The 14,219-nt window shown below is 44.4% G+C and overlaps 1 protein-coding gene across 5 annotated transcripts in view; it reads left to right on the forward strand.

Annotated features, from left to right (window-relative positions):
• Positions 1 to 14,219, forward strand: part of SCUBE1 (signal peptide, CUB domain and EGF like domain containing 1) — a 256,758-nt gene that overhangs the window by 168,336 nt on the left and 74,203 nt on the right. For 3 of the 5 annotated variants that reach the window (XM_072596364.1, XM_072596366.1, XM_072596367.1), the window contains 2 exons: positions 3,020 to 3,136; positions 6,038 to 6,127. The exons of 1 other annotated variant lie outside the window; for it this stretch is intronic. In XM_072596364.1, coding sequence (XP_072452465.1) covers positions 3,020 to 3,136; positions 6,038 to 6,127 — 207 coding nt within the window. The remainder of the gene's footprint in view (positions 1 to 3,019; positions 3,137 to 6,037; positions 6,128 to 14,219) is intronic. One more of the 5 variants, XM_072596365.1, reaches the window with a different exon arrangement.

The following is a 14,219-nucleotide window of genomic DNA, read 5'->3' on the forward strand; positions in this document are numbered from 1 at the left end:
CTGGAGGTCTCATCAGTAATGAATCCACTAGTGACAGCAGTTGGCAGGTGCACATCAGTGTCTGTGTGATGTCCATGCATACCTCCTATGATCTACTGGCCCTCACATTTAGCTAATCAGTCTGGAGCCTAAAATTACTGACTTACAGAGGTGACTGACAACCCAAACAAAGAGGGTGGGGCAAAAGAGGGAAGGGTTTAGAAGGCAGTATCAGGGATGAAGCTACCATTGACCTTGGAACAGAGAAACAATGCTGCCTATCCCTTTGATTTTCTCTGTACCTAAAAGATGGCTGCGTGCTCAGCATAGCTGAGTGGCTGCATAAGACTCTCCCCAGATACATACACAATAAATGGGAACACAAAAACAGATGGGTAAGTAAGCTGCCCAAGTAACCAGGCTCCTCAGAATCTCACTACTGTGTCACAAAGAGGCCTCAGCCCAGAAAGTTCAGGCTCTCCCCACATTTATATGTTACCTTCATGTGCCTAAAAAACTAAGAAAGGTTGATGTCTCATGAGAGGTTTCTTCCTCAATAGCTACTACCTCTTTGTCCCTCAAAGACTGAGTACCCTGGCTTCTAGTTGGTAACCCTTTAGGGGCCCTTTGTGGCTCCTGAGGAGAACACAGTGTAAGGTAGTGCCTGAATTATAATAGCTCTAATTTCAAAGAAGTTCAGTAAGAACATCGCTAGCATCTGTGGTACGAACCCCAGCATCCTGCAGAGCAAAGCAATGTGGGAGAAAAGTTCCTCAGACATGTAGGAAGAGCAGCCTCCCTGGTGAGGGGGGAGGGGCCTGGCCAGGTGTGGAACCACCCAATTAAGTTAGTCCAATTCAACAAGCAAGTATTAAGTGCCTACTATGTGGCAGGCATTGTGCTAGGCACGAGAAGTCAAAGACAAAAAAAAAGTCTCTACTCTCAGAGCTTTCATTCTATTGAGGGAAACAACATAGACACAGGGATGTCACTGCAAAGGAAACAGCAGGCATAGCACTAGAAAGCGAGCACATAGTAGGCATTTAATATAAAGCTTAGTTTCCATGGGGGGGCAGGGGAGAGGGGACATTTGAAGGTGAAACTCTGTTGCAAAAACAAGTCAATAGTCCTTAGTTAAGTTAGTTCTTTCTGCAAATCTGCATTCCCTTGCTATACATGTGTACATATGGGAAAGATAAGAGACACTGAAAGCCCCATTGGCAGCATTTCTGTTCAGAGCCCTAAATGATGCCAAAGGTACTTGGATTTTTCCTGGGCCTCTACATAGTGGCAAGCCAACAATGGTGTCCCTGTCCCTGGGTCTACTCCCCTCACCTGAGGATTTTTGAAGCCCCCAGGAGCCAGACCACTTCCTAGTGAAGAATGCAGCTATGTAGGAGACAAGAGAAAGGTGATCCCAGACCACCAGGTGCTGAAAGTGGACAGACAGGCAACGAATGGAAAGAACCAAGGCCTTGGCTGTTCAAACAATAACTCTCCAGCCTTTGGGTTGGTTTCCTATTTACCTTTCAAAGAGTCTGGCCTTGGAAATTGGTTCTCTAGGACAGAAGAACCATGCCCTGTGATTTTGGCTATCCCAGAGGGGAGGCAAAGCCTGGAACTGGCCTACTCCATACAGGAGCTGGAGCCCATGACAAGTCACATTAATGGCACAACTGGGGTGTTGTACATACTTCAGGGAAGCATGGAAGAGTAAAGTAGAAGTAATCCCTCCTTTCTGAGCCATTTTTTCTTACTTATGAAACTTACCCTTGAGCATTATGATAGACTTGGACACTCATGATTTTTTTTCCTAACTGAAATGTGCAATTTCATTCATTTTTTTTTCAGTCAGTGGAAATAATGTCCACCAAAATTCTGATCTAAAATTCCCTAAATTATTCTTTCTGAGTTGTTAAAAAAAAGTTAGCGGATTTATCGGATAAAACTTGGTCAATTCAAATGCCAATAATCTAGAATGATGATAATTTGGGTAGGGACTAGGGTCACCTTGCTACCCAGGAAACGGCTGGTCAAACAAATCAAAACTAAAGGCAAAATGTCAGTCGAAAGTGGAGGAGGGAAGATGGAGGATTTAAGTTACTTGCGAAGACAAAGTATTTTGAAGCATCCTAAAGTCACTCAAGCATTTGCCTCAAGCAAATGAGCCATAGGCTAATTTCAAATAATTATTATCAGTCTATTAAAGTTGATCCCTTAAGAAACTCTGCTAGAAAGCATTCTTTTATCCTAGTTGTACTTAACTATAGATGCTTACTTTTGTCTCTTTCTTTGGAATTCAATATATATAAAAATGCATGTCTTTAAGAACAAAGCAGAAGGGAAACCTTTCACTATCTCACACTGCCTGTGTCCTCTACCCATGGCTAGTCCAAATTAACAGACATTTACTGTCTATTTCTTGGTATATTTCAGTCCATGCATAACGTGTCCTATGACACGTGTCTTACGCATGACATATTATAAGAACATTCCAGAGCTCTAGGTGGAATTGCCTTCAGCTGCACTAGATTTCAGAACTAATATTCGGGTTGTTATAACTTAGATCTGTTCTTCTTCAAACACAGAAAAAGGTCATCAGGAAAGAAGACAATTCTCACTATGAATTAGGACATCTAACTCTCACTGGCAAGCCATTCATTCCTTTCCTTCCAACACATTCTAGTGATGGCAAGAGTTGTTTTTCCCCCTAATGAGGAAGGAATATTTTCAAAGATTTTAAGAAGTGTGGGGCAAGCTAAAGTTATTCAGTCATGTCCCATCCCAATTTCTTAATGAAAGAAGAGTCCCATAGATTTTCTTTAATATACACCTGACAAGAGGTCAGGGAAATGAAAAAAGATGGTGATGTTAATCTAATCAAGAATAAATCTTCACAATGTTAATTATCTTTTGCTTTGAAAGACCATAAAGTAATGATATTAATAAGAAGAACACAAGACAAACAAACAAAAACACACACTAATCGTTTTTGTTATGATTCTGTTTATATACACACGTACATTTTGGGTATAACTAGTAACCTGTAACTATGGAAACGGAGGCTGCCAGCACACCTGTGATGACACTGATACGGGGCCTGTGTGTGGCTGTCATCAGAAGTATGCCCTCCACTCCGATGGCCGGACATGCATTGGTAAGTAGAATACCACTTGAAGCCAATATTGTTACATTGCTACTAATTGGAGAAAACAACCCCTTTACACCCTAGTGAGATCCAAATCACTTCAGTCAAATCGAGTGTGCCGGTAGCCATTAGTTGATACCAAATTTTCAAAGGGAAATAGCTAGATAAGTGCTTGGTTATTATGTTTGGTGGCACATACCCACATTACCAGGGGTGGGAACCATTCCATACTGCCTTTATTAATGTCACTTAACAGCCTGAAGCAAAGAATTCATTGGGCATTTTAATTCCGTAAGTGTGTGGCTAGATCCATTCTCAGGATCTGCTCGTTTGTGTCATGTTACATGTCGCTATAATCTTTAAATAGCCAGGAGCCCAATAATGAATGTCCTAGACATTGATCACAGTCCAAAATGATGAAAGTGGTTTGCATGATGTTTCTAAAGATGTCACTTGTAACTGGCTTTGTGTTCCTCATTCATCTTGGGAAATTTGGAAAGAGATCCTTTTAGCAACCAATCCATTTGAGAAGACAAAAATGAAACTAGTCTATTTTTAAATTGGCCAGCCTAATGCCTGGGGTGTTTTCCAAGGTATCAGTCAGAAGGTAAACTTTATCAAAGAAATGGGAGAAAGCCTACTGATGATGTCAGCCAGGTATTTGGCTGGGAGAGGGAAGAAAAGGGGGCATTGAGATTGTTTCTCATTTCCCAACCAATAAAGAGAATGTGATGCTACCCTTCCCCTCCCTTCCCCTCATGGATTTTCAATCATGTGAATTTGCTTCTACAAAAGAGGTTTCATTTGCATAATGCTGAATTTCTTGCATAAAATTGCTTTTTATTTTTTATTTTTCCAGTCTGTAATCTCTTTCCTCCTGATGCACATTCCTGAGCCAGTAGTCTGAATATTCTTACTGGTTTCATAATGACTAAACCTCTTTTATTTGAAAATAATGGATTTTTTTAAAATATGAAAAACAAGATTTTCAAAGCTTAATTACAGTTCCAAAACCTCCTCTCTCTCTCTTCCTCTTTAACATTAGAGAACCAAAACTAAGTTCGGTTTGATGGGGGAAAGAGGTGCCAGTTCTTATCTGGAACTCTAGGCTGTCTACTGGGGGTGCTCTTTAGTAACTGAAAAAAGAGATTCCCAAAGCATGTCTGACAGGAAGGTTTGGGGATAGCCCAAAGGCCTCTGCGTTCTCTCTTGGGGGAGGCATGGCAAACCTAGGTAGCCCTCCTGTCGGCACATGCATGCCGTGGAAGGGGAAGAGGCTGACGCCACATTACAACCTTTAGTGCAGTGATGGAAAGCCCACAGTGCTGCTCATGCTGCTCCCCACCCCCCACCGCTGTCCCCACTCCCACTCCTAAGACCCCTCCTCAGCCTGCCCTTCTGTGTAGTGCCTTCTTAGAGAATACTTTTACTTCATTATCCCTGCTTTCTGGTGATGGTTCCTGATTGCCTGTCTTGTCTGAGAACTGACGTACGTTAATAATTTTCAAGAGCCAAAAACAAAACAAAACAAAACAAACAAGTGTCGAGCCTCTATTGCAGCCTGATCCCATCTAGAACCCGTTTCCAACCCTCTCATTCCAACTGACCCACCGCAATGTAGTGTTGCCACCGATCTCCACCTACCCGCTCCCGCCCCCCCCCCCCCCCCCCCAGCCTCCTCTCTCCATCTCCGCACCCTCACTGTTTGCTGTCTTCAGCGGTGCGGATTCTGGGCATCGCTGCGAGAACGCAAACATCTTCAGTGCCAGAGGAATACTCCGGCTTTTGTCTAACCCATTTTGTCTTTGTTCAGCTGACTTATCCAGCCCCCCTTCTCTTTTCATTCTCCTTTTTCCTTTTATTCTTCTTTTTTAAATGTTTGCTGCATGTGAAAGTCCCCACTTAGATTTGTTTTTAAAGTAACTTTCCCTGCCCCCCCTTCCCTAAGCTTCCCTCAAATCACTTTATTTACCCAGCTGTTGCTTCCCTCTGGGTTTGCCTGGATGAGAAGCCTTTCCATTTCTTTTGCTTACTGATCATCCTTTTTTCCCCCTTCTTTCCTACCCTGGGAATGTATTTCTAATCTAGCAAAGGATGGCAGCCCAACTAACCTTACCCATAATCCTCTGGGAAGCTTCTCCATCCTCCTCCAAGACCCCATCCTGTCAAGGAATGACTTTCTCTTTCAGCTCCTCACTTACTGCCGCATGCTCCTAAAATCACTAAACCACTAAGTCTTCCCTTGTCTCCCCTTGAGTGTGTAGCTCGTAGTGTCCTAGAGACAACCAGGCAACCAGCACTGCCCAAATTGGTATTGGTTTTGGTTGTGTGTGTATGTGTGTGCGCGCGCAAGTGTGCGTGTGTGTGAATGTGCGAGAGAGACAGAGAGAGCAAGAGAATTGTTTTTTGTATGTGTGTTTTGTTTGTTTAATTTGCATGCTAGTTTGACACAATCTTATGTCATTGTGTACCAGACCCATGCCCTCCCATCACCGGATCCTCTGCTCTGTCTCTCCTGGTCCTGTGCCAACGACTTCCAGACCTTGGCCCTGGCCAGGGTGAATCCTTATTTTCTGTCCACACTGGTTTCCTCCAAAGGCCTGTTGAATTCCTGTTGCATTAATATCTCTCTGGAGCACTTGGGACCTATCCCACTTGGGCTTGTTCATGTGTGCCTGTCTCTCAGTTTGTGCTTTCGTTTCTCATCCTTTCTTCCTTCCCCTTCACTTCCACTTCCCTTCAGCCTTTACAACAATCTCAAAGGGGATTTGCCCCCTTGCAGGGGTTGAGCACTCTCACGACTGACTTCTTGGTTTTGGTTGGTCAAGACCAAGAAACTGTCTTAGGCAGTGGAAAACTGGGCTTCTCATTAACCAACTGCTCCGTATTTGTCCCTTACTTGTGTTTTAGAGAAGGATGAGGCTGCAATTGAGAGTACTGAGTTCAATACCACGTCAGTAGCTGATGTGGACAAGCGGGTGAAACGGCGCCTCCTCATGGGTAACACTTTTCTTCCACTTCCTTTGTTGTGCTGCCACTTTTCTCCATATGTGTGTGTGTGCACATGATCATGTATTTGTGTGTGTGTGCTGTGTGAAAGAGAAAAAGAGAGAGAGAGAAGAGAGGAAAGGAGAAGGGAGAGGGAGAAGGAGAGAGAGAAAGGGAGAGAGAAAAGAGGAGAGGAGAGGGAAGGAGAAGGGAGAGATGAGAGAGGAAAAGAAAAAGAAAGAGAGAAGGAAGGTAAGAAAGAGGAGGGAGGGGAGAAAGAAAGAGAAAAATGAAGGTGAGGAAAGAGTATGTATGTGGAGTTTTACTCATGGGCTGAGCTCATCTTTTTCTTTTATTTCTTTTTAAAATTTTCCTTGTACAATTTTCACCTACCTCAAATATATTCCTGTGCTCCCCTTCCTGCCCTGCCACCCATAAGCTAGAGCTAATGAATGCCCAGTGATGTCTGCCTATAATGAAATGTTTGCAGTTAATGCCTTACTAATGTCACTGACCTAGCAAAGTCACACTGAGGGCCAGCAGCAAACCCTAACACTCCAGATCAGATGGCTAAGCAGCATGTTTCTGATCTTTGTTTCCCCAAGTGGATGGAAAAGCCCCCCGGCAGGTCCACATACCAGAACAATCATTTTTTCATTGTCTAAAAGCCCATGGTACTTAAAATGATCATGTCGTTCATCCCATTTGCTCAGTGATCCATCCAACTGTCCGTCCAGCAAGCGAACATTTGCTGTGTGGCTACTAGATATAAGATACTACCTTAAGCATCCCCAGAAGCATGATGTGATTAAGACTTTGTATCTTTTTTAAGGAACTCACAATCTAAGTAAGGAATGACATGGACAGAAATAACTATAAGTCAAAGCATCACAAATGCGCTAGACAGACACAGAATCACTTAATAAGCATTTGCTTAAGTAAAACGAGTTCAGATGCAGGGGACATACCATCTGATAGAAGAAAACGGGGAAGGTTTCCTTATTAAAAGGCCTTAATCTGAAAAATCAGGACTTGAAGAATGGTAGGCACTCTCAGGCATCTTAGAGATTACATACAACTTCAGGGGAAAGACTTGTTCAGGATCCCTTAAGTAGAATCGGGCAGGTCAAAGGCTCAAAATCAGGTCTTCTGAACTGAAAACAAGGGCTCTGTCCCTGATGCTATATTTCCAAATGGGTTGGATCAGACCATCTCAAAGGTTCCCTTTCAGCTCCAAAGTTCTATGATTGATTGATTAAGGAGCTTGATGAAAGAGAAAGCAGTAATGTCTTGGGCCACCCAGGAAAAGACTTCTTGAGTTTAAACATGAAGTACATTTCAGTCTATCTACAAAATGACCTTACTGGTCAAAACAGAACTTTAGAACCCAGCCCCCTTCAAATCCCAGAATTGTAGAATCAAAGGGAAATAAGGGAGGCATCTAGTCCAACCTTGACCTGAACAGGAATCCCTGTTGGTATGCCTGGTAACTCAGTGGTCGTCATCCTTTGCTCGGAGACCTGAGACAAGGGAGTAGCCCTTTATCCCTCTGCCTCCCTGTCTTCTCTGGAGTATTGGTCTCCAAGCTCCCAGAATGAAGAGACTGGCATTGAGGGTTGTCTGGTTTTGGTATTCCCTACCACTCAGAGCTGAATATCTTTCTTATACAGCAAGTGCTTAAGACTTGTGGAATTGGAGACAGGGGTTTGCAATCCACATGAGAGCCCTGGCCACATGGGTTGCAGAAGGAAAGGTCCCTCTCTTCCTGGGCTATGTTTGATACATGGTAGAACGAAATGAGGGAGGGAGAGCACATTCGGCAGCCTCATTCACCTAGAACTAGAGACAGAGGCATGGGGTCCAGGTTGAATACAAGCTCCTGGTTAGCATGCGAAGGAGAGCTTTGTTGAGGTGAGATTGAGCTCAATGGCGACTTCAGTCTTCAATTTCATGGCTCAGATGCGTATTTATTAAACATTTCTTCTCTGTCAGGCACAACACTGGAAGCTGAGAGTGCCAAGACACAAATCAAACAGTCTTGGCTTCTAAGGAGATTTCATTTGACAGTGATATTCTGGGATCACTGTTGTGGGAATTAAAAGAAATTTCATGAAAGCGACCCTTGAGAAAAGAACTTTAGAAAGGATTAGATGGCACAAGGAGAGATGATCAGAGAAGACATCCCAGGCAAGGGAAATCAGCATAAGCAAAGGCACTGAGGCAGGAGTAAATATGTAGTATGCCCAAAGTCAGTCTAAATTGGAGCATGGATTCGATTTACTATGGGGAAGTGCCCAACTTTGAATGAAGGTTCTATTCTGTGCGTGAGCTTGGGCAGTCACCTAACTTCTCATCTGTAAAACTTGGAGGGCTTTGGAACACATGATTTCCAAGATCCCTTCCAGCTTTAAAACCTCAAGATATTATTATTATATAGAATGGCTGAAAATATTACTAGATAAATAAGATGAGGTCTTCTTGGGGGTCTCAAAAGTCAGGGGAAAGAGTCTAAACTCAAGTGGTTATCAGATGGAGAAGTGTCATGAGTTGTGAAAGGGGAAGGACACAATGCGACAACCTCTTAGGAAGAGGTGTCTGGAAGCACGTGCAGAATGGCTTTGAGGTATACCAGATCCAGCTTGTTCCAGAGTAGTCTGTGAGGCACTGGACAAGACGTTTGCCTTGGCTGGGCCCAGAACCTCCTCTACTGTAGATGGGGGACATGGAATGAGGTAGAATCAGGGGCCCCTGTCTGCTCCAATATTCTGTTCTTCACTAGTCTAATCCCTAGACTTGAGCTGGGTCTTGAAGGACTGTGAAGGTTTCAGTGGGCAGAGATGAAAGGGAAAAGCATCAAGGGTACAAGGAGTAACACAGACCAAGGCAGATCAGAGGGAGAGCATGTCAGAACAGCAAATGTACCAGGGAGCTTGAGATGAAGGACAAGTGAAGAGGAAGAGTGAGAGAGAAGGGTAGAAAGATAAGCTGGTGGCAGAGGTAGGTGGGCATGTAAGGACAGGTGGAGGGGTTCAGGCTTTCATCGACAGGCAACTCCAAGGTGCTGAAGGTTTTTGTGCAGGGGGTACCATGGGCTTGAAAGGAAGGAGCATAACCTTGTGGAGGTGGACGGGGCCAAGGAGGCCAACTGCCCTTTGTGTAGCCCAGAGGGACAATCACCCATTAAAGTGAGAACAAGGTGACAGTTGGGCCTAAAGGCCAAGTCTCCTGATGCACAGTCCATTGCTTTTTGATATTAGAGTTCACCAAAGCCCCGGAGCCATCTTCGTCTCTGTAGATGTATTTATCTTCATCCAACCTTCTTGGCTTCGGGCTGGACTCTAGATTGAGTCTGGGAGCCCAGTGCTAATGATAGCTGCCAACTTAAAACACATTCTGTTCATTATCTCATTTAACCCTCCTAACAACCCTGTCAAATAGCTGCTACATGTATTATCATCCTCTTCTACAGAGGGTAAAGATGGCCCACAGAGAGGGGAAATCACTTGTCCAAAATGATGCACACTGGAAGTGCTGAAGCCAGGACTAGAATGTAGATCCCTGCAAGTCTCCATGGTTCCTCTCCCTACCTCCTCCCTATCTTGGGTTGTTTGTATAAGGGCAGTGTGGTTTCCCAGTGATACTCTCTTGACTTTGTAAATGTAGTAGAACTCTTACTATTTTTCCCCAAATGGACGATTAAAATTCCAAAATGACTTCAAAGAGAAATTCACTGATGCCTTACTTCAGTATATAGAGGATCTGTGAAGTCACTGGTAGTCCCTCCATGGCTACAGACTGAGACCCTCTCTGTGGCCTAAGAGATACTTAGAGAAGCAAAAGATTCATCCCCTGGTCCTGAGCATCACTGGACTTAGCAAGACTAGTCCTCAGGCAGCAGGCCCACGATCCATTCCCAGGCCAATACTCAAAACTTTTCCAGCTTTGTGGGCTCATTGCTGAAGCAGCAGGTGGCATCAGAGGAGGATGGCGGTGAGGGCCTTTACTTTATCAGTACTATACGACAACTTTCAATTCACCTTGAACCAGTCATCTCTTCTTTATGAGAGGCTAATCACTGTAATCCAAAGGGGCAAGTGTAGTGGATCGATATAGAATCTGAATGTCCATGTTGGAGGGGACTTTGCAGACCATCTCTCCAACCTTCTTCATTTTACAGTTGAGGAGATTGAGGCCAAAGGGAGGCAGTGACTCATCCACAGTCACACAATGTATTCATCCTTGCCACTTATTAACTGTGTGATTTTATCTTATTTTAGATAATGTAAACAAAAGCACAGCATCCAGAGGACAGGCAGTGATGTTTCCACTGTCTTCTGCCTTGCTTAGGCCACGTCTAGAGGAATGGGATCAGTTCTTGGCACCACAATTTCTAAGAGATATTGATAAGCTAGAGGGTGAGTGGGCCAGAGGTGAGGCTCAAAGCCACCACATACAAGATGAGGAATAGTGCCAAGACCTTAGAGTACTTAGCTCAGGAAATAGACATGACCTTCAGGTATCTGAAGGACATTCAGGGCAAAGAGAAAGGCTTGCCCAGAAAGGAGAATTAGGAGCAATGAGAGGAAATGGAAGAGAGGCTTGTAAGGAAAGTCTTCCTAATGATGAGAACTATGCCCAAGTAGAAAGCTCTACCTCAAAGGCTACCAAGTTCTCTATAAGTAGAGGTCTTTACTAGAACACAGGGTAGAGACTGGATGACACTTGTGGTAGATCTTGCAGAGATAATTCACAATAACAGGTTCAGAAAGTGTAGACACAGATGATATCATCCCCTCTCCTTTTCCAAAAGAGAAAAATGAGCCCTTGAAAAGTCAATTTAACAACACTTTATTTAGCTTCTGCTCAGTTCCTCGCGCTGTGCAAGGACCCAGGATATAAAGACAAAAAACATCTATATACTTAAGGAGCATGCGCTCAGGGGTCAAGGTGGGCAAGGTGGGGTGGTGGGAGTCAACATGTATATTGAAAAATCAATACCAAACCTATCTATGGAAGCTAGAGGTGTAAGAATGGAGAGGGGAGAGACTGAGTCAGGGAGACCAATGACACTATTGCAATAGTCCAGGGCCTCTACTCAGATGGAGACCACAGAAGTAAAGAAGGGGACCTTATAGAAGTAGAATGGCTCAAACCTGACAACCGATGAGGGTGAGGGAGAGGGGGGAGTCAAAGAGGACTGAAGTGACAAACTGGTGCTGAGCGGGAAGCTGGTACAGCACCAGGAAAAAGAAGTGGGAAAGAGAGGAGGGAGTTTGCTGGGGGAAAGATGATGAATCTTGGTCCTGCTAAGTTTGAGCTGCTACAGGAAATCCAATTAGAGATGGCACTGATGTAAGATGTGGAATTCAGGACAGTGACAGGGTCTGGATATTAGGGATCAGAAAGCTGGCAAGGGTGAACTTGTGAGAGTCGATAAGCTCATTGGGAATGCAAAGAAAGAAAAGACGAGCCTGGACAGAGCCTTAGGGGCTATCCACACATGGTGGGAATAAGGGGAGGAGAAAAGAGGGGACCCTTGGAGAGAGTGGATATGAAAAAATGAGCAAACAATTGCAGACAGAGTTTCTAATTCCAGGCTGAAATGTGGGATACAGGCTAGAAGGATGATAGAAATTCAAAAGAATATGGTCCAAAGAAGTTCATATCATCTAGGCTCCTTGAGGGCAGGAACTATTTCATTTTAGCACAGTGCCTGGCACACAGGAGGGACCTGGTAGGTACTTATTGAACTGAGTTGTTAAGGAAAACCTTTCTGTAGGAGATAAACCTTTGAACTGGGCCTTGAAGATCAGCGGAAATTTCCTTCCCTTCTCCTAGTACTTGCTCCTCATTCCCTCTCTCTCTCCCATCATCCTCCCTCCAATCTTTGGTCATCATGCACGATCACACTTACCTCTGTATTACAAAGTGGATTCTAGGGAGGTAGACTGCATGTTTGAGTTCCTTTGGAAAGGGCTAAATCTGACCGTTTCATGTCTTAGAATATTTGGCTTGTATTGTGAGATGGGATGGCTTGAGGAGGTAGGCGGAAGTCAGCTAAAGTCTAACCTGCACTCTGCAAACACATGCCAACCAGAGCACTTGGCACTGTTCCTTGCTACTATAGTCTTTAAGACCAGAAGAAATGGGACTCATACCAGGAAAACACCCCCACCTAAGGCCACCTCCTAAATACTGACTAGAATACGTCAAGTGTGGTGCCAAGGGAGTGTGGTAGTCATCAAGGAAGGCTGAAAAGAGCACCTGTCTGCCAGGCTGGAAGAGCAGGGTTCAGATCCCAGCTTTGTCACTGATCACCTGTGTGAACTGAGGGAAATATCCACCTCTCTGGTCCTCAGTTTTCCCATCTATAAAACGAAAGGTTAGACTAGATGATCCCTAAGGTCCCTTCCAATTCTAAATCTGTCCTGTATCCTGTGGTCTATAACCCACTGGCAGCTACCACAAATCAAAGACTTAGTGGTTAGTAAAGGAAGAGAAAAAACAACTTCTTTGCCAAGACCCAGCAGCCTCAAGGGTCTCTTGGGTGCTCCAGGGAGATGGGGCACTAGCAGCTAGCAGACCCAAGGCCCTTGGCATTTTGGATAACTCCATTCCTTCCTCTCTTTCCAACTTCTTTCTTCGGTTGCTGCACCAGCTTCCCACTCAGCACCCAATTTGCCACTTTAGTCTTCCTTCACTCCTTCCTCTCCCTCGCCCTCATTATTTGGCAGGTTTGAGCCCTTCGACCTCTTTGACTTCAAAATGGCAGAAACAGAACCAGGAAAACTTCTCAGAGACTTTATTGTTTTCACCGTCTCAGGCTGGTAACATGAAAACCTGTACACCTTGACAAGTGCTTTTTACTTATTAATGTTAGTAATTTGTTAGGAGAGAGCCTAATTTTTTGGTGGAGGGGGGACCGTTTGGAACAAGTAGAAAGTTGTCCAATAGAAGCCACCTGGAGTGGTGAGTTCAATCCCAGAGGTTGGGGTGTATTCAGTCTCTTTGTTAAGTCCTGAAAGCCTTGAGGTAAGAGGGTCTCAAGAGTGGCCAGAGGACTGTCCATCAGGTGCGTGATGGTGGAGGTTTTGTTCAGGTTGGAATAACTGGAGATCTCTTCCACTTTAGAAAGTCCATGGTTGTGAGTGTCTCCTCACACTCGGTCACTACCTAAATTTTATTTAAATACTTGCCACACTTGTAGAATGGTGTTTCTAAATCTCAGATCCCATCACCACAGTGACTCCCTATTATCCAGTGTAAAGTCCCTGATCCTCAAGTTAGCTCATTCCCCATTCGATCCAGTGAGCGTTTATCTAATGCTGTCTATGTTTCAAAGCCTTGAAGCCTATTCCTCCTGACTCCCAGCTTAGCACTCTGGCCATAATGCCACGGTGGTTTTCAGGTTTCGCTAACAGATTATCTAAATACCCAGAATCCACATTCAAGTCCTTCAACATGTACTCAGGGTCTCAGGGTGATCCAAGTTCTTGAAGGTTCTGCTTGACACAGAACAAACTTTAGTAAGACCCATCAAGCAGGGAGAGAGGATATAGATCCCTTCTAAATACATGCAGACCAGAGAAGGATAGACCCCATGATTGACTGGCCAGGTATAGCAAAGCTCATCATCAGTATCTTGGCCAGGAGGTGGTGAGTTTTTTGGTCTTGGTGACCCATGAAACAGGTGAAAGTATGACACAGCCCCCAGTCCTGCTGCTTCTACAATGATGGTGACATATAAAAGAAGGAAATGGGAGCTCCAAATGACAGAGGGCTCCCAGACAACCCCAAACAGATTGAATGCTTGGTCCTCAAGGTGCAGTCTTTGTACAACCAAGGAGATGCAGACCTAGAACAGACACCATAGTGTCATTCTCCCTGTCCATGCAACCCAAAGATGTTTATAAGGGATAAATCAAAGGCAGGATGGTCCCTGATTCTCCTCAGAGCAGAGTCAAGGAACTGGTTTCATCATGTATCCAAAGGCAACAAGGAAGATGGGTCGAAGGGTCACCAGGCTAGCCCACTTTGTAGGGCTCACAATGAGTTTAGGGAAATCCCCACCTTGAAGACAACTACAGCTTCTGCCCGAATAGTG

The sequence above is a fragment of the Notamacropus eugenii genome, chromosome 3 (assembly GCF_028372415.1).
Source record: "Notamacropus eugenii isolate mMacEug1 chromosome 3, mMacEug1.pri_v2, whole genome shotgun sequence".
Lineage (NCBI taxonomy): Eukaryota > Metazoa > Chordata > Mammalia > Diprotodontia > Macropodidae > Notamacropus > Notamacropus eugenii.